Raw genomic sequence first — 23,931 nt, forward strand, 5'->3', positions numbered from 1 at the left:
GGGTTTAATATTTTTCCTAGAACTTTTTTTTTTTTTTTTTTTTTTTTTTTTTTTTTTTTTTTTTTTTTTTTAGAAAAAAAAAAAAAAAAAAAAAAAAAGAAGAAAAAAAAATAATCAAGCGATGTGCTTTTCACCCCAAATGGTTTATACAAAACAGAGTTTACAAGCGAAGTGTGTAAAATACTCCAGTGCCAAGTCACCCCACTACACAGTACTGGAATGACAGTAATCCACTTAAAGGTGAAACTCCCCTGAAGCCTAATGAGTACTAAAAGAAGTAAAGACCTCTTGTTCTCAAAACTCAAAGTTTTGGCAGAACTTGCTTCCCCCCCCGCCCCGCCTTTTTATTTATTATTTTTTAATTTGTACACACAAGTTTTTCTGTTTTGCTCACACGGGTTAACCATTTGCTAGAGATGAAATTCAGCCCTCAAACAGATCCTCAATTCACGTAGTCCCTGATTTTTACACTATGATTTAGCACTTCACTCTTCTTAAAAAAGAATTTGGAAGTTTCCTCTACCTTTGCTGCCTTCAGCAGCCAGACATCTTTTGTTTCTCAAGAGGATTAGCATCCTACTACCCTATTTAACCCTTGCTGGGTGGGCTCGTCCCGTGGTGCAGAGAAGCTCCCGGATCAACGGGCAGGTTTGGAGTCAATCTGCCTCACAGCCCATGTGAACTCTGGCATCAGTGCCAGACTTCCTCGTGTCCCTCCCTGTCCCCACACCCCACAGAGAGCAAGCTCAGTGGCTCGGCACCTTACATTCAGCAGCATTTGGTGTTGGCATCGTATTTAATAGCTCTTTTACATACACATCACCGGAGGAGGGTGATTCAGCCCGGGCACGCGGGCGTGGGGGTGTTCAGACAGGCATTAAAAGATATGGTATGAGGATTTCGTACCAAACAACACCGAGTAGCTGTAGCCTGGCTGTATCAGCTCCAGCACTGATACCACAGGGGAAAAAAAAAAAAGAAAAAGAAACAAAAAAAAAAAATCACTTTTGCAATTAACATCTATTTTCTTTGGAAATTGCCATGACTTTCAAGCACCGCACATCAGTAAGGTATTTGACAAGCCAGAAAGAAAAGCCCTGTAGTGTCCGGCTGATGAAGATTTAACACAGATAAACACCGCCTGCTGCAAGAAAGCTCAAAACCGCACTTCCTTGGCAAAGGGAGGAGAAATCAGATTATAAACGTCTCGAGTATGATTTAAGGTGTGTACCTCTTCTACGTGGTTGACATTTTTTTTCCAGTTAGGAAGGAATGTTTTTTTTACAAACACAGAAAGAGTCATCAGTTATTTAAGGAAATAAAAATAGCACACAAATGACAGAGTACACCACAGGCTACACCTGATTGAGCTGATAAATGGAAATTTTTGCAGTTTGTTTGGCAACCATATTTATGTATTTTGTTAAGTGCTGGCAAGTTAAGGCAAAAAGGGTCATACTTTTTCAGAGCTTTGGTTTAGAGCAGGAAGAGGGATGAAAAATTTCCACATTAGAAAGCTCTTGCTGCCAATCATACCAATCATATTAACTTTACAGTTAGTTTACAAGAACTTTTAAATTAATTAATCAGAATTTTGACATCTCATCCCAGTAACAGGCTGGAAGCATCAGTTTGGAAGACATGATCTCACTTAAAGCAGCCCCAAAGTACTATTTCTGATTCACGGTGGTCAACCAACAGGCACTGTGCTTGCTGTCCCCTGACGAGAGAGCAGAGCAGGTAGTTGAACCACTATCTCTTGGGGGCTGCACCCATATAATTTCTCCCCAGTTATGTCTCTTAGATACATTTCACTTCATCATCACCCACCCAAAACCTGTCAAGTTCAATCCAGCGTCTGGGTTTCATTCTGCCTGATCGAAGTCTTGAGCAGCTACTAAAAATGTCACAAAGAGTTTGCATCAACCTCCCCTTTCCCCACACCCTACATTTCAAAGTCTTTAGGCAGCAAGAGAAAACAATTAAAGGAAATTCAGAGCTAAGGCTGAAACATACCATATGTTTTCAAGCAGAAGGGCACAAAACATCAAGCAAACCACTGCCGAGATTACATACTCCCACTATCAGGCATTGAAAGACTACAGAACAATGTCATCTCTCACTATTAATAACCATACTTCCTTTCTAGCACACAACCCTCTTTTCTTAATTGTCTAACAGAGGTATTTCCATAAAAGCCACATTCCTCTTTCCCATAAGACAGTAGAAAGAATACCAAAAGTGATTTATAGTTCACATACATTCCTATCGGGTCTTGCATCACTCCTGACATTTGCTAATTTATAGATTTATGCTCTCAGAACTCTGGTCAGGTTTTTTTTTTTCTTTTTTTTTGTGCTTTGTGGTATGGTCTGAGAGAATTGGTTTGAGAGTTAACTACTCTCTGACTTACTGAGTGAGCTCGGGAAAGTCACTAACACTCCCTCTGCCCACACTCTGCTATCTTCAGGTATAGAACTGAAACCATGGTAAAGAGCTCTTTGCAAAGTATTCTGAGATCTAATGTTTTAAAAACTTTTTATGTAAGTTTATAAATTTATGAAGCATTTTTAAAAGAACACAAATTCATAACTTTTCCTTTTAATTTGAATTTTCATCCCCCAGTTTGTGCACCCATCATTTTCCCAAATTTGAAGGACCATCTGCATAGGAGTTTGGAGCACCAGCAACTGAAACTTCTGAATTTTGTAATGCAAATACACACTCTAATTTCTAATTACATTTTTCATAGCACTGACAAAATCTCACTACAATTCACTAAGTAAGAAATTTAACATGTTGTTTTATGGTTACATTTGAAATGCCATGCTGCATCACTTCCCAAGTGAAAAGATATTTTCTCAGACTAATATAAATTCTTTTTTGTCCAGGAAGCTTGTTTGAGCATTTCAGCTGGACCCCTGATCAAAGAAATGGGTTTCCCCTCCCACGTAATTGTACTTGTCAGAACAAAACTAGATAGTTAAGGTGTATTCTAGTCACCTGTTTGGTAACAGTCAGGTGGAAGTCCTCATCTGGTTGAAGCAATTCTAAAAATCTGAACATATTACTGCACTTACTTAAACCAATGCAGAAAATGTACCACTATACGTTAAAATGCTTTTCAGTATTAATGAAACTATATCATTTGCCAGAGCAGGCAGGTTTCAAGCTAGTTATAATAAAAAAAATATATTTTATTTAAAATAAAATATATAATAATTTTTTAAAAAGATAAAACCACAGAAAATGTGGGGCCTCAAACTGCCTGTTTGTTAAGTACAGTAAAATATGATCACTTAAAGTTATGCTGTTCTTCCTGGCAATTATCATTACTTTATTGGGAAAAAAAATCATCATAGAACGGTTTGGGTGGGAAGGGACCTTTAAAGGTCATCTAGTCCAACCCCCCTGCAATCTTCAACAAGATCAGGTTGCTCAGAGCCACATCCAACCTGACCTTGAACGTTTCCAGGGATGGGGCATCTACCAGCTCTCTGGGCAACCTGCTCCAATATTTCACCATCGTCATAGTAAAAAAATTTCCTTCTTATATCTAGTCTGAAGCTACCCTCTTTTAGTTTAAAACTGTTACCCCTTGTCTTATCACAACAGGCCCTGCTAAAAAGCCTGGGGCTTTCTTATAACCCCCTTTTAATTACCGAAAGGCCACAATAACGTCTCCCCAGAGCCTTCTCTTCTCCATGCTGAACAAGCCAAACTCCTCTGCCTGCCCTCACGGGAGAGGTGCTCCAGCCCTCTGACCATCTTTGTGGCCATCCTTTGGACCCTCTCCAACAGGCTCACACCTTTCCTGCGCTGAGGGCTGGACACAGTACTCCAGGTGGGGTCTCACAAGGGCAGAGGGGCAGAATCACCTCCCTCGACCTGCTGGCGATGCCGCTTTTGACACAGCCCAGGATGCGGTTGGCTTTCTGGGCTGCCAACATTGCCAGTTCGTGTTGTCAGCGTTGGGGTCGAGTTGGCCAATGACAAAACAAGCCATGACAAAACAAGAGATGCCCCACCTCTTGCTCCAAGGAGAGGAAGAAGAGAGATAAAGAGAGTTAGGAGTTTAGAGAAAACTAAGCTACTTTAATGGAATAGTAATAATAAAAAATTAAAAGAAAATAATAATGAAATAGATAAAATATATACAAAACCGTATCAAGCTCCCAGGGCGATGTCACTGGCAGGCACTGGGAAAGCTCCAGACTGGTTTCAGTGAGGAATGGGAACTGGATTTGGGAACACTCAAATGAGGATCAAAGGTAAAGAAACAGACAGGCAGGGTCTTCCTCGGGCATCAGCAGTCAAAGGAGGAGAGCCACTGAAGTTGAACCCTTGAAGAGAAGCCAACCTGACCACTTTGATCCCTCAGCTTTTATGCTTACCAGGGCAGATGGGATGGAGCACCCTGTTGGTCATTTCGGGTCACCTGACCTGCCCACCCCACAGGTACAAGCCCTCCACTGGGTAAGCCACCAGGCCAGCTGATCCCAGTTGCCATTGCAACCAGTGTAAGCAAGAGCCTCCCTCACTGAACAGAGAGTTGGCTCTGCTCCACCCCAAACCAGGACACGTGTCCACCTTTTCAGCCACCAGTACACCCCGAAGGACTGCTCTCACCCCCCAGCCTGTACTGATACAGGAGGTTGCCCTGACCTAGGTGCAGGACCCTGCACTTGGCCTTGTTGAACATCAGGAGGTTCACACAAGCCTGCTTCTTGAGTTTGTCCAGGTCCCTCTGGATGGCACCCTGTCTCTCAGGCATGTCAACCACACCACTCAGCTTGCTGTCACCTGCAAGCTTGCTGAGGGTGCTCTCAATCCCACTGTCTATGTCAGTGATGACAATATTAAACAGTACTGGTCCCAGTACGGACCCCTGAGGAACACCACTTGTCGCCAGTCTCTATCTGGACATTGAGCTGTTGACCACTACCCTCTGTATGTGACCGTCCAGCCAATTCTTCATCCACTGAATAGTCCATCCATCAGATCTGTATGCCTCCAATTTAGAGAGAAGAATGTTGTAGGAGAATGTGTCAAAGGCCTTACAGAAGTCCAGATAGACAAGATCATAGCTGTTCCCTTGTCCATTGATGTAGTCACTCCGTTAGTGAAGGCCACTAGGTTGGTGAGGAAAGACTTGCCCTTCGTGCCACCCTGGCAGTCTCAAATCACCTCCCTGTCCTCCATGTGCCTTAGCATGGCTTCAAGGAGAATCTATTCCATGGTCTTCCCAGGCACGGAGGTGAGGCTGACAGGTTGGTAGTTCCCAGGGGCCTCCTTTCTACCCTTTTTAAAAATGGGTGTGGTGTTTCCTATTTCCCACAAATCTTTTGCTTACCATAAGAAAAAGGAAAATAACATTTGTTCTGTTACTTGCAGCATAAAAAGGACATTGAATGAAAAGAGGTAGATTACTACTACTGTAAGGAAGAACCTCACCTCATTACTGCCATCTAAAGTTCTCCTGAGCCTGCATTAAACGTACAGGCTGCCTTATACAGGAGAGCATACATTGGATGTAGGGCATGAGCTCTGTCAGACCACATTCAATTTCATCCCCCCCTCCTCCTTGCTCTTCAGTTTTAGACATATTGAAGTTAACAGTCACAAGAAACACCAATTGCTGTTGTAAAACAAAAATTTCCACTCACATAAGGATTATGCCAAGTAACGAGAAGTCTCATAAAGGCCTTGTCATTCCCCAACAACTTGCTGAGCATATTCATCCGGAAAACAGGCAATGATGCCTCTTTAACTTTGATTACACATTGAAATTATCGGCTTTTCACAAAAAGACATGTATCGTCTTGTGCCTTGCCTTATGAAAAGCAGTTCCAGACTAATCAGCTTCCAGGTGAAAGACATCAAATAGGACTTATGCAACTTCACTCTTCAGAGCAGTGCTGAGTATGCACTCACCCTGTACCTCTGAATTTACCATCCACAGAGGAACCAAAATCCCAAGACCCAGGTCAGCCACAAGAGAGGGCAATGGAGGCAGGGCTCAAGGTAGAGCCCACAGCTGCCGTGTTAGCCGTGATGTGTTCTAGCAGTCTTCAAAGAGATGACTTAAACCTTCAGAAGAAAAAGGCAATGATCCACGTCCCTCAGTATTATTCCCTCATCACTGCAAAAAGAAAAAGTCAGGCAAGCAAACAGAGCATGTCAAATGGTTGTCAGCTCATTAGTCAGCTCTTGACCTAAATTTATGAGGCTATTTCTTACGACCGTTTTTTTGACACTTAGTGGCTGCACAACCAGCAATTCCATCCAGGTTTGAGCCTTTATTTTTTGGTGTCTGGTATCAAAGCAAAGCAAAGCAAACAACAGCAGGGTTTTTTTTGTAACTCACTTCAGGTATTTATGTATTTGCTCTTCTTCATTTTTCACAAGGAACAGAAAGGAGAAGTTCTCATACTCATTTTTTCATACCAGACTATTAATTAGCTACTATGAATATTACTATTGCAGCTACTAATAATTCCTAATATTACTAATTAGCTCAAAAGCTACTATTAATATTACTAATGTAGCCCAATTCACTACCAATTCACAGAGTAGGAGTTTAATATTTAAAAATTCAAATCATTAAAAAAAATACAAAATGCAAGACGACACAAAGCGTGGACGGATATAGAGGCCACAGTAAACACAAGGAGGTGAACAGCGGGAGAAAATAAATAGGCAGGTTTTTTAGCATGAAGAAATGAACTTTGGAAGCACTGCTGCTCAGAAAAAAGGATTCTTTTTTTAAATTAAAAAAACCCCTCTCAGATTTAAAAATCTGATGGTAACGTAAGTGGAAAACACAACTAATTCGATTCTAAGTAATCTAGAAAAGGAATTTTGTAACCAAGTCCTAAATAAAACATACAACTGAAATAATCTTCACTTTGCAAGTGTGTGGATTGTATCTGAAAAAGTCTTTTAAAACTGTCCTATAATAAAGTTAAAATGTCATCTGCATTCCATTCCCCTGCAACACACACACAAAAAAAAAACCAAACCACCAAACAACCCTGTCAAGAAAACTTTCCCACAGAAAAGGAAATTTTGGCCAGCTCTACTTGATGACAAGAGATAAGGAAGTACCAGGGCGGTTCCATGGTTTGCAAAGTGTTCGGCACAAAGGCTCAGAAAAATATTTTTTAATGGCAACATTTTTGTCTTCTCCACCCGTCTTTATCTCCCCTTTCATTTTGGTATAGCTTGCTTTCATATTTTTCCCTTCTTTCCTTTATTATTCCCTACTTTCTGGTTAGGAGGTACGAGCTGATGATCTCTGTAACAAAGTGGCTCTCCACTGTTTGAGGTAGTTGTCCTGGCGCAAACAGAATGCATTACTTTCTGATACATTAAATAAGTAAATTATAGAATGCAGTGGTGTTATATTAGATTGCATCAAAGAGAGGGAATGATGTTTGAGTAGCTCTTGTCAGAAGGGCATGTTGGGCCTTGGTGAACCAAGAAGGTAAGTTTGAAAAATCCTGCCTGGAAAACTATCAATATGCTCTTCACCCCAAAAGGAACCCTAATTCCCCACTAGAACACAAAAAAACCCACTCTACAGTATTTCAGATGCACCAGTTCAAAGCTGGGACTGCCTAGAGAGATGCAGTTTTATTCTCTTGTGTGAAGGAAAATAAAAGTTCACCAAAAAACCTTCTGCTGTAGCTGAAGAACTTCATGAAGACAACATTTGGTGCTAATATTCATCCGGCACTCACACTGAGACAGTGAGAGTTCGCAACATCTCTACTCATTTGAAATGAAGGACCAATGTTAAAAAAAAATAAAAATAAAAAAGCACTAATGGCATTTCATTTACAATTCTAAAAACTCAACAACACCTTTCTACTCTGCCCTGTGGTTTGACCACAGCCCTCACGCCTCTGATGTGATGAAACACTTCCCAACCACTCAGCAAAGCGTTGCACTTCCATCTCACTCACAGGAGCTGCGAGGAAAGACAGATGGTCTTAGAAGACCGAATTGGTACATTGCAAGGCAAGATTCCCATTAGCTACCACTCTCCAAAGGAGATACTGACTCCAACTCTGAATTTGTTTCACTGTCTTATCTCAGCTGGAAACTTAAACTATAATTTTGCCCGGCTACAGAGCATACAGTTATTCCTCCTGAGCAACGTATTATTCTGACAGATACGTTGTGCTTGCATACGCTATACAAAACTCATTCATTTTCCTACTGTCTCATGATGTCTTATGACTTCTATTCCAGTTTATGACTCTCTGTGTTCAGCCAACTGAGTTGGAGATGTGAGGTTTCTGGGGAACAACGGTGCTGCAACCAGAGATGCGCCTCTGAAAATGCTCGGCACAGCCTTGTCGGAAAATATGTTGTCAGACCACAAAGTCCTCCCCCTTATGCGATTATATCCAAACCTTCTCACATGCTGGGATTCAAGCTGAAAAATCTGTATTTATTGAGAAGCAGGTTTTCTTTGTGTTTGTTTTTAATAAGCATTCATTTTATTTCCTCTAACCCCCCGAGAACTCTAAGCAAAATCATTTTGCAGCATCTGAACCCAGCAAGATTTATCAATTTGAGTAATTTTCTTTAAATACCATCTTTATTTCACATAAGCATGGACCAGAAAACGCGGATTTTTAAGGCAGATTGTACTTTCACTACTGTGCATAATGGGACCCCTGCTTCCACAATCCTCTGACCTTTTGGCTATCCTTACCATGTCCCCCAGAAATGCCAGAGGGCTTCAGGAACTGCTACTCTGTACTGGTTTGCTTGCCTGCTCTGCTGTAGTAGGGAAAATAATATGCATGGCTCTTTATACAAAGTGTGTATTTTGGACAGTTTGAAAGATAAGCAGAAATTAAATTTTTGTTTTCCAAAAACTATTTTAGTGCAAAGGTTTTAAGTGGCATTTTAATAAAATGGCCAAAATTAAAGTAAACAAACCAACAGCCATGTCCCAGCGAAGTCCCTTTGGAAAACCTACGGGAACATCACTGTTTCCAAAACCTGCTGTGAGCTGTTAAAAATCAACCTGCCACAAGTGGCATCCTTCTGTGACTACTGGCTGCAGTTAGTCCTTTACACCCTGCAGATGGCACGCCTCATTGCTCAAGAAACCACCTCAAGAGCTGCATGGACATTTCTTCTTCAGTCACCTCTCTTTGACCACTTTTTCCCTGCAACAGCTCCGTTACTCGCCTTACCCCCTGTGAAGCTGTTCAGTTTTCCAAACTGGAACAGAAATGAATAGATAAACATGGCTAGGATGATGGCTACATCTCACCCAAACCATGGGAGGTAGAAGAGAAATGGAGCAGCAAGCTGCTAGATGGAGGTCACATTATGGCCAGGTCCAACTCTCCCAAAAAAGTTTTAACAAAACCTCCCATGGAAGCTGCAACCCAGCCACCATGCACCATGTCAAACTGAGGGTAAGTTTAATCATTTTTAATACTTGCCTGGTAACAATTCAGCATTTTTTGTTAACTGAATGCTGAGTTTCACTTCAGTATTTAATCATCAAAACATATATATTTATTTATCCATTCCACCATGATTATACCCAAACCACTGTGATCCACACCCAAAAAAAATCACTAGACAGCAGTATAATCGAACTAAAGGTGAAAGCTAATGCTTATTTTCATTTGTCTAAACTGTGCTTGGAATTTAGGCAATCCTTCTAACGTAACATTCCTATTAGATTTTATAACTAAGGTGTCATAAAAGTAAATATGACATAACAAGTAAATAATGCATTTCCTTCACTTAAACAAATAATAGCACCTCACCCTAACTCAATACAAAAAATGTATAGCACACAATATTCCATGTAAAACAGAATGTTTCATTATTCATATAGACTTTTGCTTCCTATTTCACTCAAAAAAATTGTTTTCATAATAACTGTGAAGTCAAAGAAACAATATAATGAAACCCTTCTGGGGATTAAACCAAAGACTCCTGTTGAACACTGTATTTCTGCCCTGCTGAAAAAAACCCTGCCAAGTATTTGAAGTGAACCCAACGCTTAAAAAACGCACTTATATGGCAGTGAAATATATTAACTCCCTAGAGAACAAAACCAAACCTGAAGAAATTCCTGAAGGTCAACAAAGGAAAAAAAAAAAAAAAAAAAAAAAAAAAAAAGACAAAAAAAGGAACAAGATGTCTTTTAAAGCATTTGTTTCCTGCTGATAATCAGACTGCTACAAAACTGTCAAGAAAACAGGTTCTTTGTTTCCTTTTAATCAGAAAAGCCAACAGAGAAATGGATGGTAGTTGCCCAATGATGAATGCATAAAATGCTTTGGAAATGGACTTGAGGACACCAGTCTAGAAGACCATGAAGAAGCTGTAGAAAGAACATGATCAAAAGATGTTTGGATTACAGGATTTGCAAGACTCAAATTCAAGTTGCAGCATCTGTTTATCCTTTAGGAGAAAAAAAAAAAAAAAAAGACATCTCTTGAAGTAAAAATTTTCCATCTGGTTTAAAAAAAAAAAAAAAGTCCCCCTCCCAACTGTAATTTCTAAATCTCATAAAGGCTTGGTGGGGAGCAATTAATGCAAGACTGAAATACATTGAAAACAGCAGAAGTCAGAGCCATGGAAGTATATATATGAAACCACACAAAACACTATCTAGAAGCAAATTTGTGAGAAAAGCAACCGACAAGCAATGAAAACATTCCCAGAGTGAGGCAAGCAAGCCTACCGGCTAATTCCTTAACAAGCTGCTTCCATCTCTAAATCCTATGGTTCATCAGCCACAGTATCCCGAGCCTGTCAGGTATCAATGCTTGCTTTTCTATAAATGCAAGAAACCCATCATTTTTTGGTTTGAGTTTTACACGCCGGGATGAAAGCTGGGCTCTTCAAAGCCAGTATAACTGAGCACATTCCTCTCAAGTCTGGGAAAACACATGTCCCTTCCCACAAGCCATCGCAAGCACCATCTTCTGAAATCCTCCCATTATGGGGTCAATCACCATCTTGTGATACTGAAGTATTTATGGAAAACCTTTTCCATGGGTTAACACAAAACAGCAGCTCTCTCAATTGCTATCTTCAAGTGGTATTTTAACAACAATACCGCTGGATGATCTTGGTTTATGAGAATCATTCACCTTTCCTCCCCTTTCCTTTACTTTTGAAGGCTTGTAGGAACTAGAAACAACTAACAGTACACTTCAAGTAAGCTATAAATTACACACCTAATGAATACTCCAAATTTTTGCATTTGGTAACAAACAGGAAAAAGCATAGAGAAACAGGAGTTCTTACGGTTATGATTCAAAACAAGTCATAAGTCACCACAAAAATGAAATCTAGCCTATGGTTTTATGGCTTGGATCAAATGGCTACTTCAGAGGCCATTTAGGCACTCAAACTGCTGATAGAACAACTGTGCTGTCCTCCCCAGAATGATTTTGGTTTCATTTGAATTCTTTTTCGGATGCCTCACGGGAAAAGAATGTGCAGCACTCATTATTCGCAAGCCTAATACCCTGAGCTTTTCTGGGACAAAGGCAACTAATACTTTCTACATTCATTTGATGTGGAAAAGCACGTTCTCAGCTTGTACAGTAATATATGGCGAGTTAATCCAATCTTATGACCTCCAGCCAAGTTAACTACACTTCTTCTCTAATGAGATACAAGGCTGACCAGCAAAAGCAGATGTTTTGTTGGCTCATCCCATTAAAACATATAAATAAAAGTATCTAGAGATGTTTTGCATTCCACTCCTATTGAGAAAGCAGGTAACTTTCCCTACTGTCAAGATTGCATGTTTACCATAAGGTGAGATCTTCCATTTGTTACAGGAATCATGCCTATATCCCTGTTCACCTTGGGTCTTTTCAGATGAGCACAATAGTTCTCATGACAGCACTGAACAGCCTAGATACCTTAGTGACATCAAGAGCCAACAAGGCTTTCATAGGGGGAAAAAAAAAGGTGAAAGAAATTATTTTAATTCATTTACACACAAGAGAGTTTATGATTCTAAAGGGCTACAAAATTTATCCTCCAGTCTCTGGCCTGCAAATTTCCTAACAGCATACAGGAAATCTTTTTAAATTTCCTGTGCATAATTTATCCTCCAGTCTCTGGCCTGCAAATTTCCTAACAGCATACAGGAAATCTTTTTAAATTTCCTGTGGAAATGATTACATGTATGTCCCCCCTTACCCTTCCCCACCCCATCCCTCCTCTGACAACGTGATTTACAGCCAAAACATTGGCAAATCCCTCAACTGAACCCTGAAGAGAGACTTTGCATCAGAGTTATTTTAATGCAACCTAAGCTTTGCTGTGGGTGGGGAGAAACAGATTCCAAAAATACTCCAGTCACACAGAACACTTCCTAGTCTGCCCATGCCCTAATAAAGGGACAGCTGAAGTGGCTTGTAAATATAAAATAGGATGGTGGCCTTTATTTAAAGACAAGAAATGCTATATGCATTTGTGGACAGGAGCCCCTCAGTGCTTGATGCATCCAGGGATGATGACACTTCAAGCATTGATAAGCTGATTACAGTTACCAATCCAAATCACAGAACAGGCAACCTTTGCAGTCTAATTTGATGTATAAATGGTATAATTTTAAACAAAAGTAGAAATGGAGTTAAAATTTTGAAAACTTCATAGGTTTTGGTAGCAAGACCATGGAACAATAATAGGCAAGAGAACTCTCATTAAAAACCAAGCAGAACTTGGGTGTCATACCCCAGATATTAGATTTGATGTCATTACTTACCAAGCCAGCTATCGGAGTTGGCAGATGATTGATCTTCTTAATGATGCCAGGTTTGATCTTGTTAATCAAACTAAAAAGAAGTCATATGATTTTTCTGTTACATAATCAACTTTATTTAAGCATGAAATTCAATACTTATTAAGAAATACTTCACATATAGTCCTAACTTATACCACTTGAACTGAGTAAATCTGCACCTACTAACGCCCCCGAAATTTATTTTTTTAAATCAGTTTTCCAAGAAGTGACAAGCAACAACAGCCTGTAGAAGCAAAAATGGGACAAGTCACACACAGAAAAAGAGATTTCCAAGAATGGCAAAGCGAGAAAGAAGAAAAGAAAACGCCTGGGTTGGCGTAGGCAGAAATGGATCTGTGTTTAACATCACCACCCATGCAGTAGAAGCAGACTCAAATTTCCCATTTAAAGGTTTTCTTCACATAAAAGTTCTGATGCAGAAGATGCCAGAAATATATCAGAATATTAATTTTCAGAGCTCAGTGTGAAAGCACTGATATTCCTGTAAGTGTAGGTAACCAACTCGGTTTTCATAACCCAATCAAGCCCCGTATGATGTGTGCAACAATCATTTATTGGCACATATAATTTACATGCGCAAGTCATTTTCAGTCTCAGCCAGAAGAGGTTGCGCCTCATATCACTCTTAATTGACATAAAATTCATAATTAAACTTAGAAGATAGGACAGAGTAATGCATCACTGTTGAATATGCAAGCCCAAAGGCATGCCTTCTCCTGCAGTGAGGATGAGGCACAGGATTCCCTGCACCTTTATAACCAGGTTTTCAGCCGTGGAGGTAGGAAAATACTGTGGTTCACCAAATTACACACTAGACCACAGGATCAACAGAGAATGGGGACCTCAAGACACCCTGCAGACTTCATCTGCCTATATACCTTTGAGGATTTGGGACGTGCTGCCTTTTCTTGTTGCCGCTTGTCTGGCCAGAGCTTTTACCCCACAAAGCATCAGCAAGGTTTTGTGATCTACCCACGCCAACGCACAGTCAGGACCAGGACTTGAAAAGTCTATGTGGGAAAAGGCTTTTTTTTTTTTGGCTCAAGCAGCAAATTTCTTGGGAAAATAAACACAAAATAACAGAATTTACCTATGCTCACTGGAATAGACCATAGATTTCTAAGTGCCTGCAAAAAAAGGAATAATGGCTGCAGGTGTCGCGATTTTTCAACTGCACTAAATTATTTAGTAAACTAAATACATTTGATGACTTTTCCAAAAAAAAAAAAAAAGGTTAAAAAAAAAGTGGAATTAAATAAGGTTTGGGTTTCCCCAAACTGCTATAGTTTAAATCAAATATACTGTTTCCAGAGATAATATATCCATGGACACTAAATTAGCCATGCCACAGGTGAACCAAGGAAACGGGCAATGTCACGTCTATTTTGTCTCAATTATTTAAGAACTTGTACTCTATTGACTTTGGTGAAAATCGGACAACTGAAAACCTTCCCCATCTTGCTTTTTTTCCCCCGTTTCCACAGAATAATTTCTCTTTGTACTTCAATCATGTCAAATTTAAAATTATGACACAGGAGGACAGCTATATGATTTAATGCAACATAATGAGGCAGCTTTTGCTTTAAAGAAAGTTGTGTGCTTCCTAAGGCAAGCTGCTCAGCTGAAGAAATTAGAGGATGTTTTTCTTGCATATGGCTATTAATTACAGATAGATTGAACTGATTTGCATTTGGCAGATGGAAGCTCATATTCCTTTGCCAAACAGGCATCAACAATGAAGATATCAGAGGATTAGAATATATCAGTTTACTGCCAATTCTTAAAGACACTATTTAAAAGTTACAACTGAATACAATACACACATCCCACTAAATACATACCTGAAGAAATACCTTCTTATTCAAAGTATAAACTATTTTCATTACCACATTGTCTAGTTAATATTTGATTACATAAGAAATGAAAATACATCTCCAGATCATTCAAAATGAATCAACTCCTCCATATCCCAAAGACAACTGCAGAAGCAAGTAGCAAGATAGACTGGATGGGCAAAGGGCCCAAAGAGAATAAAGGCAAGGACAGAAACCACAGTAATAATCACAGAAGGGAAAATGCAGGAACATTGCCTTTTTGTATTTGCTTTGGTTATTTTTTGATATGTAGTAAATAAATAAATAAATAAATAAATCAGAACTGAACCTTTATAAATATTTTCTGAAAGTTAGTTTGGCTGAACTGATTTAAGAGTGGCTCTGAGATTTGAGATATTTTTTTAAGCATCCCAGGTAATTCTCTAATGAGATTTCTCTCGTCCTGGCATTCTAATGACATTTACACCTGCCGTTCCTTAAAACACTAAGGGATTAGCACTGCTTCCAGTCCTGGAAACCTGTTCCAGTAAGTAAAAAACCAATTGCAGATACGCAGAAGAGACCTGACGAGTGGACATTTTACACCTCTGACTCAGTCTAGCAACGAAACCAGACAAGTCTCATTATTGCCAAGCCTATAATATATAAGCACAAGGAAGCCTTTTAGAGAAAGCACTCCAAAAAGAGCTGAGGTCAGAGTTTGCTGTTGAAGGCAATAACTAAGTCAATCCAGAAAGTACTAAGACCTGTACTGCGTGTCATACATAACAACTTATTTCTATGTTATGCTGAGACCAAATCCACTTACTTTTATTACCCTGAAGTGACATGGGGGTTGTGGGGTTGTTTTGGTTGGATTTTTTGTTTGTTTGGTTTGGGTTTTTGTTTGGTTTGTTTTTTTTTTAAAAAAGTATGTTTTTTTAAAGTATGCAAAATGACATCCAATAGATTCTACATTACTGAGATAATTGGATGTAACCATAAGAACAGTATTAGTAAGTAACAGCATGTGAAATCAGATGCCTGCCTGTCACCTTTAATTTACAAGTTCACTTCTGAAATGTAGTACTTTTTTAAAATAAAACTTTGAGTGTTAAGTTCTCCGGTAGGAATAGGTAGCTTTCAGGATTTAGAGAACAACCAGCACACAGAGTTTACAATATTTTCTTACAAGGGGGTGGGGATGGAGGACAAAAACCAAAACCAAAAGAACATCAGTGGGTATAGGGGTAACCGAGTGCTTTGATCCCAGCCGTGGCCACATCACCTTGCAGAAGGTGAAGAAAAAGCCTTGTGACACCGTGAGCATTATAACCAATAAAACCAATCAAGTGGCCAGAGGATCAGCATGATCACATCAGTAACACATGAAGTGTGTACATCTAGAAAGATGATGTCTGAAAGCTGCTCTTCCTTTCCATGGCAAACAACAGGCATTAAAAAAAAAAATAAAAAATTATGTATTATAAAATATACTTGGTACTTCAAAAAAAAATAATTCAGAAGCCAGCGAGAAAAGAGGTCAAATGATGTTAACCTGAAGGATTTTTATATAGAGTAGTCAATACTCACTCGCACAACAGGACTCCATTTTCTAGAGCTGCTCGGAAGTCTTTGGTTCCAAAGCTTTTCCCAGTAACTGTCTATAAAAATAAGAACTGAGAGTTAACTGGACACGCACAGAAAATCAAGACTAGCAAAAGGTCTAAGTAGTACTAAAAAAAAAAAAAAATAGAAAACCACAACAAAAAACCAACAAACCAATGAAAAGTTTTCAATTCAACACTTTGTTCCTACTATTATTTTCTTATATTGATTTCAAAAGAAATGAGCGTTTAAAAACTCGTTCTTTATGCCTCAAAAGAAGTCAGATCCAACATCTTCAAGTAGTTTTCTCTAGTGTAAAACTATCTCCAGCTAAATTCTGTGGAAATACTTATTATTTTCTAAAGCAATACCAGCCAGACTGAAAAGCATAAAATAAATTTCAAACAGAAGCGCACAAGAGAGAAAAAGTCTTTTATCTCCTACTTCGTATTTCAGCGTGTATACTCATGATATCTGGCACAAAGTATTTTAATAAGGTTTGGTTTGTTTTTTCCCTGCCACTTGCACCTAAGGCAGTGTGACTAAAGAACCACTCCAGCAAGTCTGTAGTACCACGTGCACATCAATTCCCATTACTTGGCAAGCGGTAGGACTATACTAATGGGGCTACTTTTCATATACAGAGTGAAAAGCAGGGAACAAGAGCAATGTCTTATAAAGGATTTAAGATTCCCAATGCCAAAAGCATTGCCTACGGGTTTTCAGCAAAGTTGTTTTCTAAAAAAAATAAAAAAAACAAAAAAAAATATATATTTGTTCCTGGTGTTAACTCCCTCCATCTCGAACGCAGATCATCAATGTACCACCCTGCTCAAGTCTAAACTCACCCGGATTCTTTAAAAATAAAAAAATATATCTTTGTTCCTGGTGTTAACTCCCTCCATCTCGAACGCAGATCATCAATGTACCACCCTGCTCAAGTCTAAACTCACCCAGATTCTTCTTACTAGATCCCCTCTCTTGCCCATGTCCCTTGAAGAGACCAAATTTGGCAGATATCTTCTAAACACCCAGATCAGTAACCCACACGCAAGTCAGAAAAGGAGCCAATATTCCTAAAACAATCCAAAAGAGGGGTTTATCCCAGTTGGGTGTAGAAATCAAACGCTAGGAAGGGTATTTATTTGAGCTTAGAGGACACCACATTTGAGCTTAGAGGTCACCGCTAATTATGAAGCTCCCTTTGGGGATCCTGACCATCCCCGACACTTCACAGGACTTCAGGCACACAATTAAACATGCTGTGGAACCTGCATGCATCCAGACTAAAGCTACTGTTACCACAGTAATTAAGGAAATTAGTAGTGAAACAAATGAGCTGTGCCTGGTAAAAGAGCAAGGGAGAGGCTGCAGTTCTTTAAGGACCTGTTACATTATCACCCTATTATTTTTTTTCCTAAATTGCAAAAGGAATTATACTAACATCAGAAATGCTAAAGTTTAAACATGTAGTTTTTATGTAAGTTATTTTTTTATTAAAAAGCTGTAACTTCTATCTCCCTGCTCAGAACAAATTCTAATATTACAAAAATCTTCTTTAGGCTTTAAGTCTTTTGCACTATGGTTTAACAAATAAGGAGAAAGAATTATGACAAACCAACTCAAGATAAGAAAAATTTCAACATGCAGGTAAAGGGGGGCGAAAGGAAGCAATGCCAAAACTTTTAAAAACAAAGGATAACAGTGATTCTTCCGGGAGAACTTCATTTTCTACAATATTTCTTTAACAGTCTAATCTTACAGAATAGTAGATCTTATGTCTTAGCAATATCATTTTCAAGAATAATTTCAAAACACAGCATCTGAAAATTACCCTTATCTCAAATAATATATGACCTTTTGCTTCCAAATCTGTATAGAAAGCTGTTATATTTAGCGATAATGATTATGAGGAAACTAGCCAATGTAACATAACATCACTGAAAGTTTAAATATAAATATTTGTGTTCCCTAGGTAATAGGGAATATGGGTTATAAATTAAGCCCTTCATTCTGCAAGCTAGAAACTTGAAGCCTGCACGTTATCCAGCAGAACTGTACAGTAACAGGGGCTGTAGGATGGGGCTTTATGGTTATGTTTCAAACGCCACTCAATTCTTAAGAGATTCCAAAAGTTATTATAATTCTGGAGTTGTTGCTGACATCTACAGGACTATACAGTCCAAATGTTTAGTTTTATGTAGGCAGTTTACTGGCAAGTCATGCATGCAATAGATGGCAAGATGTTTCCTTCACCTAGAGTTGGGCCTATCCCAAACATGCAAAGACTTATATATCCACAAGCAACCTTCACATTGAAATTCCTAAAAAAAAAATAAAATAAAAAAAAATCCTAGAACTGCAGCATGTAGCTAAGGAGATCACTCCTCAAAAATTATTCTCAAGAATAATTAAAACTATAATAATTAAACTCCAGTGCAGCCCCTCTAGAACACAAGAGCGCCAAGCTGCAGTGCATAATCACATTTTTATAGCGCATCTTGTGGTCTTTTCTACAAAAAAACCCACCAACACCTCAGTCTCCAAAATGGTGTGTGAAACATATTTGACTCCCACAAAGTCTTCAGGCACGTGACCTCAGGTAACTAGAAGCCACCCTTGAGCAAGACTCCAACTTGAGCACAAGCTTGTAAATGCTACTATTAGACTTCCAGACCTCTTAAAACTACATTAGAGGGCATTCCATGGAAGCATTTTGACTAAGTTATTTGTACAGCCACTGTGGCAATCAACACTGATTTGATATACAGGATGGAGCTGTCAGACCGATCTTGTGACCCACAGATTTTGACGACTACGTGGTTTGTTGACATTAAAATAAAAGCGTCGGTACTGCCAAGGTAGGTTTCATTAATATTGACTTCAAAAGGATAACTAATAATTAAGTAATTAAGAGGTATTCTCAAGGAACACTGATGGCTTGAAACCGAAACATTTTCCACGTTGCACAACACCTGGACTTTGTTGATGTCACAAAACTAAGTGCTCCATTTTAAACTCAGCTTTTGTACAGAGAGGGAGGACTTCTCTCAGCAGGGACTTTCATCTGGCTTATACCCACTGCAAGGCATCAAGCACAGCTCTAACTATTAGAGCCTACATAGGAACTAGGTATCATTAAAAACAATGGAAAACCGTGGACTAGCTCAGAGTTCCCCGACTTTTAAGAACTCGAGTAAGACAAAATTAATCCCCTCCTGAGATATTACATCTTCAAACAATGTCTACGATGTGTGAGTCACTGTTTATTCATTAAAACTCGTTATACTGGGCGCGGTACTCTTATGTAATAGGCACAATTGATTTTGGACAATTTTTCAACCACTTAGGCAGTGTGAGCTACCAAATAATAAAGAAGATATCTTGCAAAAGTGTTTTTTATCCATGTTTGAACAACATCTCTTTTCAAATTACGTTTCTTTTCTCTCCTTCATTCAGCTGGACATATTCTGCTTCATTCTCTGCTCTTTTGATAGAAAGAGAGCAATGACATAATTAAAGGCTATATCATGAAATCACATTTAATTGCTGCTGTAAAACAGTTTGATTTTATTTTTGTAAGTCAGCATCCCCAAATACTTTGGTAACTTGCAATTGCCAGGTCCAAGCAATTTACTTCAAACAGTATGCAAATCAAGTCTTTGCTTAAATTTAGGTATTTTAAAAATGCTTACCCACACGCACACACAGAGAGGGCTACTTTAATTTCAGGTTTGCTGTGATTTCTGCAGGAGGCGGCAAATCAAGAAGAAATAACCAGAGATCAACCATTCTGAAGATGGCACGACATCAAAATCATGACGGACCGAACAAAAAGCACACAGCAGAGAAGAATACGCTGATTATACGCCTCAGTACCAAAATTAACATTGAGTACATTTCTTTGGCTTGTCCTACGAGAGACCAAATATAGCTGATCATAATAGGCCTTCTCGGCCTTACAAGCTATTCAAAATCGAAAGACTTTTCAGTGTTAGTAAAAAATACTATGGGAGTTCATGTCAAGCTGCTTCGGTGGTTCACACCGGTGTGCATGGCTTTAGCAGAAAGGCAGCTCCACTGCAGGCTGGCAGACGTCTTCAAATGGGTTGGTTTCCCATACACAGCACCACATGCAACCCAAAGTGGCAGGTTTCTCAGTTTAACTTTGCTGTGGTGGAAACACCAAATCTAGACTCTTCCCCATCCCATGCAAGACTGACACCACCGATACAGGCACGCTGGCTGACCAATTCTCCATCACAAAAGCGTTAGCTTCTCAGAAACAAGGAGGTGGCACTGCATCATGACCCGCCTGTCACCTAAATGATGCCTTGCTGCAGAGGAGCCGGGTACTCACCATCCAACCGGCTCCACAGTTCACACTGGCCAGCCCTGTTCTCTCTTATCTAGTTCAGAGATCCTCTACCACCACCCCGTGTAGACTACACCACTTCAAAACATGCAAGGACCCCATGCATTGATTTGAGAGAAATTCTAACTGCACCAGCATGAAGCATGCAGCTCCCCCACGCAGGGTCACAGGTTAGAGATGGAAGATTCAAGAAAGATACTGAACCACGCATGATGGCAACAGCCTTAATGCAGGCCCACACAAAGATCTCGTGGGACAAGCAATTAATCAAACGGCAACCTCAAGGATACTACACTGATTTATGAGCGTCAGGTCCCCTGCAGCAAGAAAAGCTGAGCTTATCGTGCTGCAGAGAGGACCGACTGCTCATGTGCTGCAGAGAACTGAGACAACATGAATCCGATGCTGTGGTACCGTCCCCACCACAGAATTTTGGCTACAACTGCCAGTTCCTGTCACAGTGCCTTCCTCGGTGGATCACCTCACCTACACATCAATGTCTGAATGCTACCTCGCTAACGGCCTTTCTTCCTCCCACCCTACAGTTACCATCTGGATCAGATGACATGGCAAATGGCTCCATCCTTACATAATCCCAGCATTACACAGCTCTGTTTACAGCACTCGTTTGGCTCTAACCACCCTTATCCAATATATCACTCCAGAACAGCACTGTTACTGTAAGACACACAAGGAGATGTATGGGCTACACCCACAGCCAACAAGCAAGCATCCAAGCAACTCCCAGTGCTTTGGCATCTGTATGGTTTGGCAGGGCCTAGGGGTAGATTCATGACACATTTTATACCTTATTTCAAGCCCACTGCATTTTATATACAGTTGTCACTAACATGCTGTACCTCAGCCTGATGGATGTTACCTTTTAAGATATGTCAAAAGCAGTAGGAACTTTTTCCTCTCTTGTGTTTCAGTGGGAACTGGTGGTTCTTCTGGACTGTGACCATGAGTAGCTCGTTCATGGGACACTTCAGATGCACCACCCAAAGTCCTGCAAGAGGTCCTGCCTCCCCCCTTCACAGCTATTTGTAGTCCTTTTTAAATGCCATGCAGGATACAAACCTGTCCTTGAATGGTGTATGTGGCAGCTGTCAACAAAAATGATGCCATCATGCTTTGAAGTAACGAGCTTGTGGTGTTTGCCCTTTGCAGACTTCCCAGTTTTCTCCTCCCTGATTCTTCCTCTCTGAATTTCTTTTGTTTTTTAAAAGAACAAAACCAACCAACCAAAAAAATCCTAACAGTAGTTAGCAGTAGTCAATTGATTTATCCTAATCCTTCTCAAAGGGCAGATGGTAGGAACCATATTCAGAGGGTTGGGTTCACACAATCTTGAACACAAAAAATGGCAAAATGAGCCTTTTAGGTGGAAAGCCTCTGGTGTTGCAGCGAACAGCCCAACCACAGCAGTTCCTAGCTTCCTCAAGGTCAAACAGTAGAAAAAAGCAGCTCATTTTTTAAGTAAGCAGGATGGGTCTCCTTGAATTTTGAGCCCTGGGAAGATGTACAGAAAGAGTAGGCATTCATATCTTTCACCCATGAAAAAAACACTGCTGGCATCTCACCTCTGGCTGCAGGAGTGATGTCAGGTCTAAAGCAGCCAAGGTCATAGAGGGAACCATGCTGCTGTCTTCCCTGATGATTACAGTTTAATTAATGGCCCTTAACTCCTGAGAGGTCAATAAGTGCTCAAGAAGCTGGTACCCACAGAGGCTTTCCTGGTCAGCTGTCCAGCAATGAACTTCTGACGCTGCCCTGCCTAAAAACTGCACAGGAACCAAGAGCAAGGTCTGGATTCCTACAGAAAGAAGTTCAAGTCCTCACAATTCATTGCTAAGCTCCATGACAGGCACAACTCCAGTAAGGAAAAGAGCTGGGGTGGCTGGAAATAATAAGAAAAAATATCTACCGAGAAATCTGCTGTATAATCGAACTGCACAGAAAAAAGTGAGAAGGCTGAAGGAGATGAATATTTTTGCCATTGATCACTTAGCTGGCCCATGTGAATGTCCCCCTTTGTATCCGTGAGGCTTCTGTTCTTCAGCTGGAATAATTCCCACTCTATTGCTCAACGCAAAGCCGCACTGTCCTGTTTAACCCCATACCCCAAATCCCTGGGCATCATTTCATTTCAGAGGATGTGGAATTTTTTCAATCTTCAGCCAAAACTGCCTTTGATAACGAACCAGAACAGACATTTATAAAAGGAAATGACTGATTATTGAAAGAGTCTTACTGTTATTTTCTATCATCAACATAATGATGGGGTCTTATTGTGGTATGCCTTCTGGACAGACATGCCAAGACGCCTGAAATAACATACATTTTTACAAAAGATGAAGAAAAACAATGAATAAGGGGCAAGCAAGGAGGCACAATTACTGCTGTGGAAGGTGCGAGAAGCATAAATCTCTGCTTGTCAGCCACTTACACTTTTTCAGCTCTTCTGTCAAATTGCATATAAAAATACAAACTGACGGATGGAAGTGAAGTTTTTCTTCCAATATTTAAGGGAATGCCTGACTACGAGGAACAATACTGCAGAAAGAGCAAGGATAAACATCAATCAATGGATCAATCAATTCAGTCAAGCTTTTTTCCCCCCTCTACAAACAAGGCCATCCTGCAAAACAGCAAGATAAATAAGTAAGCTGTTGTTTATAGTGATGACTGCACTGACAGCTGTCAAACTAGGAAAACCAACATGCATTAGTTTGTGTGATAAAAATGGTCTCAGTGTATCTGCAGAGATGGGCAGCATAAACTAGGTGGAGGCAGATGTTCCAATAGCACGTAAAGCTTGCAAATGCAAAGTGAAATTTGAATGACTAGGAATCTCTGAAAAAAAAAAATATATTTGTCATTTTATTCTAATAATGTAGGTACATCTTATTGATTCCATAAAAGGTTTAAATGAGCAGGAGTTCTAAAGCTACCATCCTAATTTATGCATGCTGATTTCAACTTTAACCAAGTATTTACTTTCTTGCGTGTATTCACAACTAACTTCAGTTAAATAGAAGGGCCTTCCCAAAGGGCTTTCCCAAAACACTATGAGTAACATGACTATTTTAAGATTTGCCAGCTGAGCTCCATACTAGTTCAGCGATTGGTGGTAAAAGGGTGGCCAGTGGGTACATTAACCATAGAATCATAGAGTTGTCCAGGCTGGAAGGGACCTCCAAAGGTCATCTACTCCGACCTCCCCACAGTCAGCAGGGACACCCCCAACTAGACCAGGTTGCCCAGGGCCTCGTCGAGCCTCACCTTGAATATCTCTAGGGATGAGGCCTCAACCACCT

General features: G+C 39.9%; 1 protein-coding gene across 17 annotated transcripts in view; it reads right to left on the bottom strand.

Annotated features, from left to right (window-relative positions):
- Nucleotides 1-23,931, bottom strand: part of LMO7 (LIM domain 7) — a 161,570-nt gene that overhangs the window by 107,943 nt on the left and 29,696 nt on the right. For all 17 annotated transcript variants that reach the window (XM_014965868.1, XM_014965863.1, XM_014965876.1 and 14 more), the window contains exons 2-3: nucleotides 16,222-16,292; nucleotides 12,776-12,845 (exon numbers count right to left, since the gene is read on the bottom strand). In XM_014965868.1, coding sequence (XP_014821354.1) covers nucleotides 12,776-12,845; nucleotides 16,222-16,292 — 141 coding nt within the window. The remainder of the gene's footprint in view (nucleotides 1-12,775; nucleotides 12,846-16,221; nucleotides 16,293-23,931) is intronic.

Source organism: Calidris pugnax, unplaced genomic scaffold (genome assembly GCF_001431845.1).
Source record: "Calidris pugnax isolate Ruff unplaced genomic scaffold, ASM143184v1 scaffold20, whole genome shotgun sequence".
Lineage (NCBI taxonomy): Eukaryota > Metazoa > Chordata > Aves > Charadriiformes > Scolopacidae > Calidris > Calidris pugnax.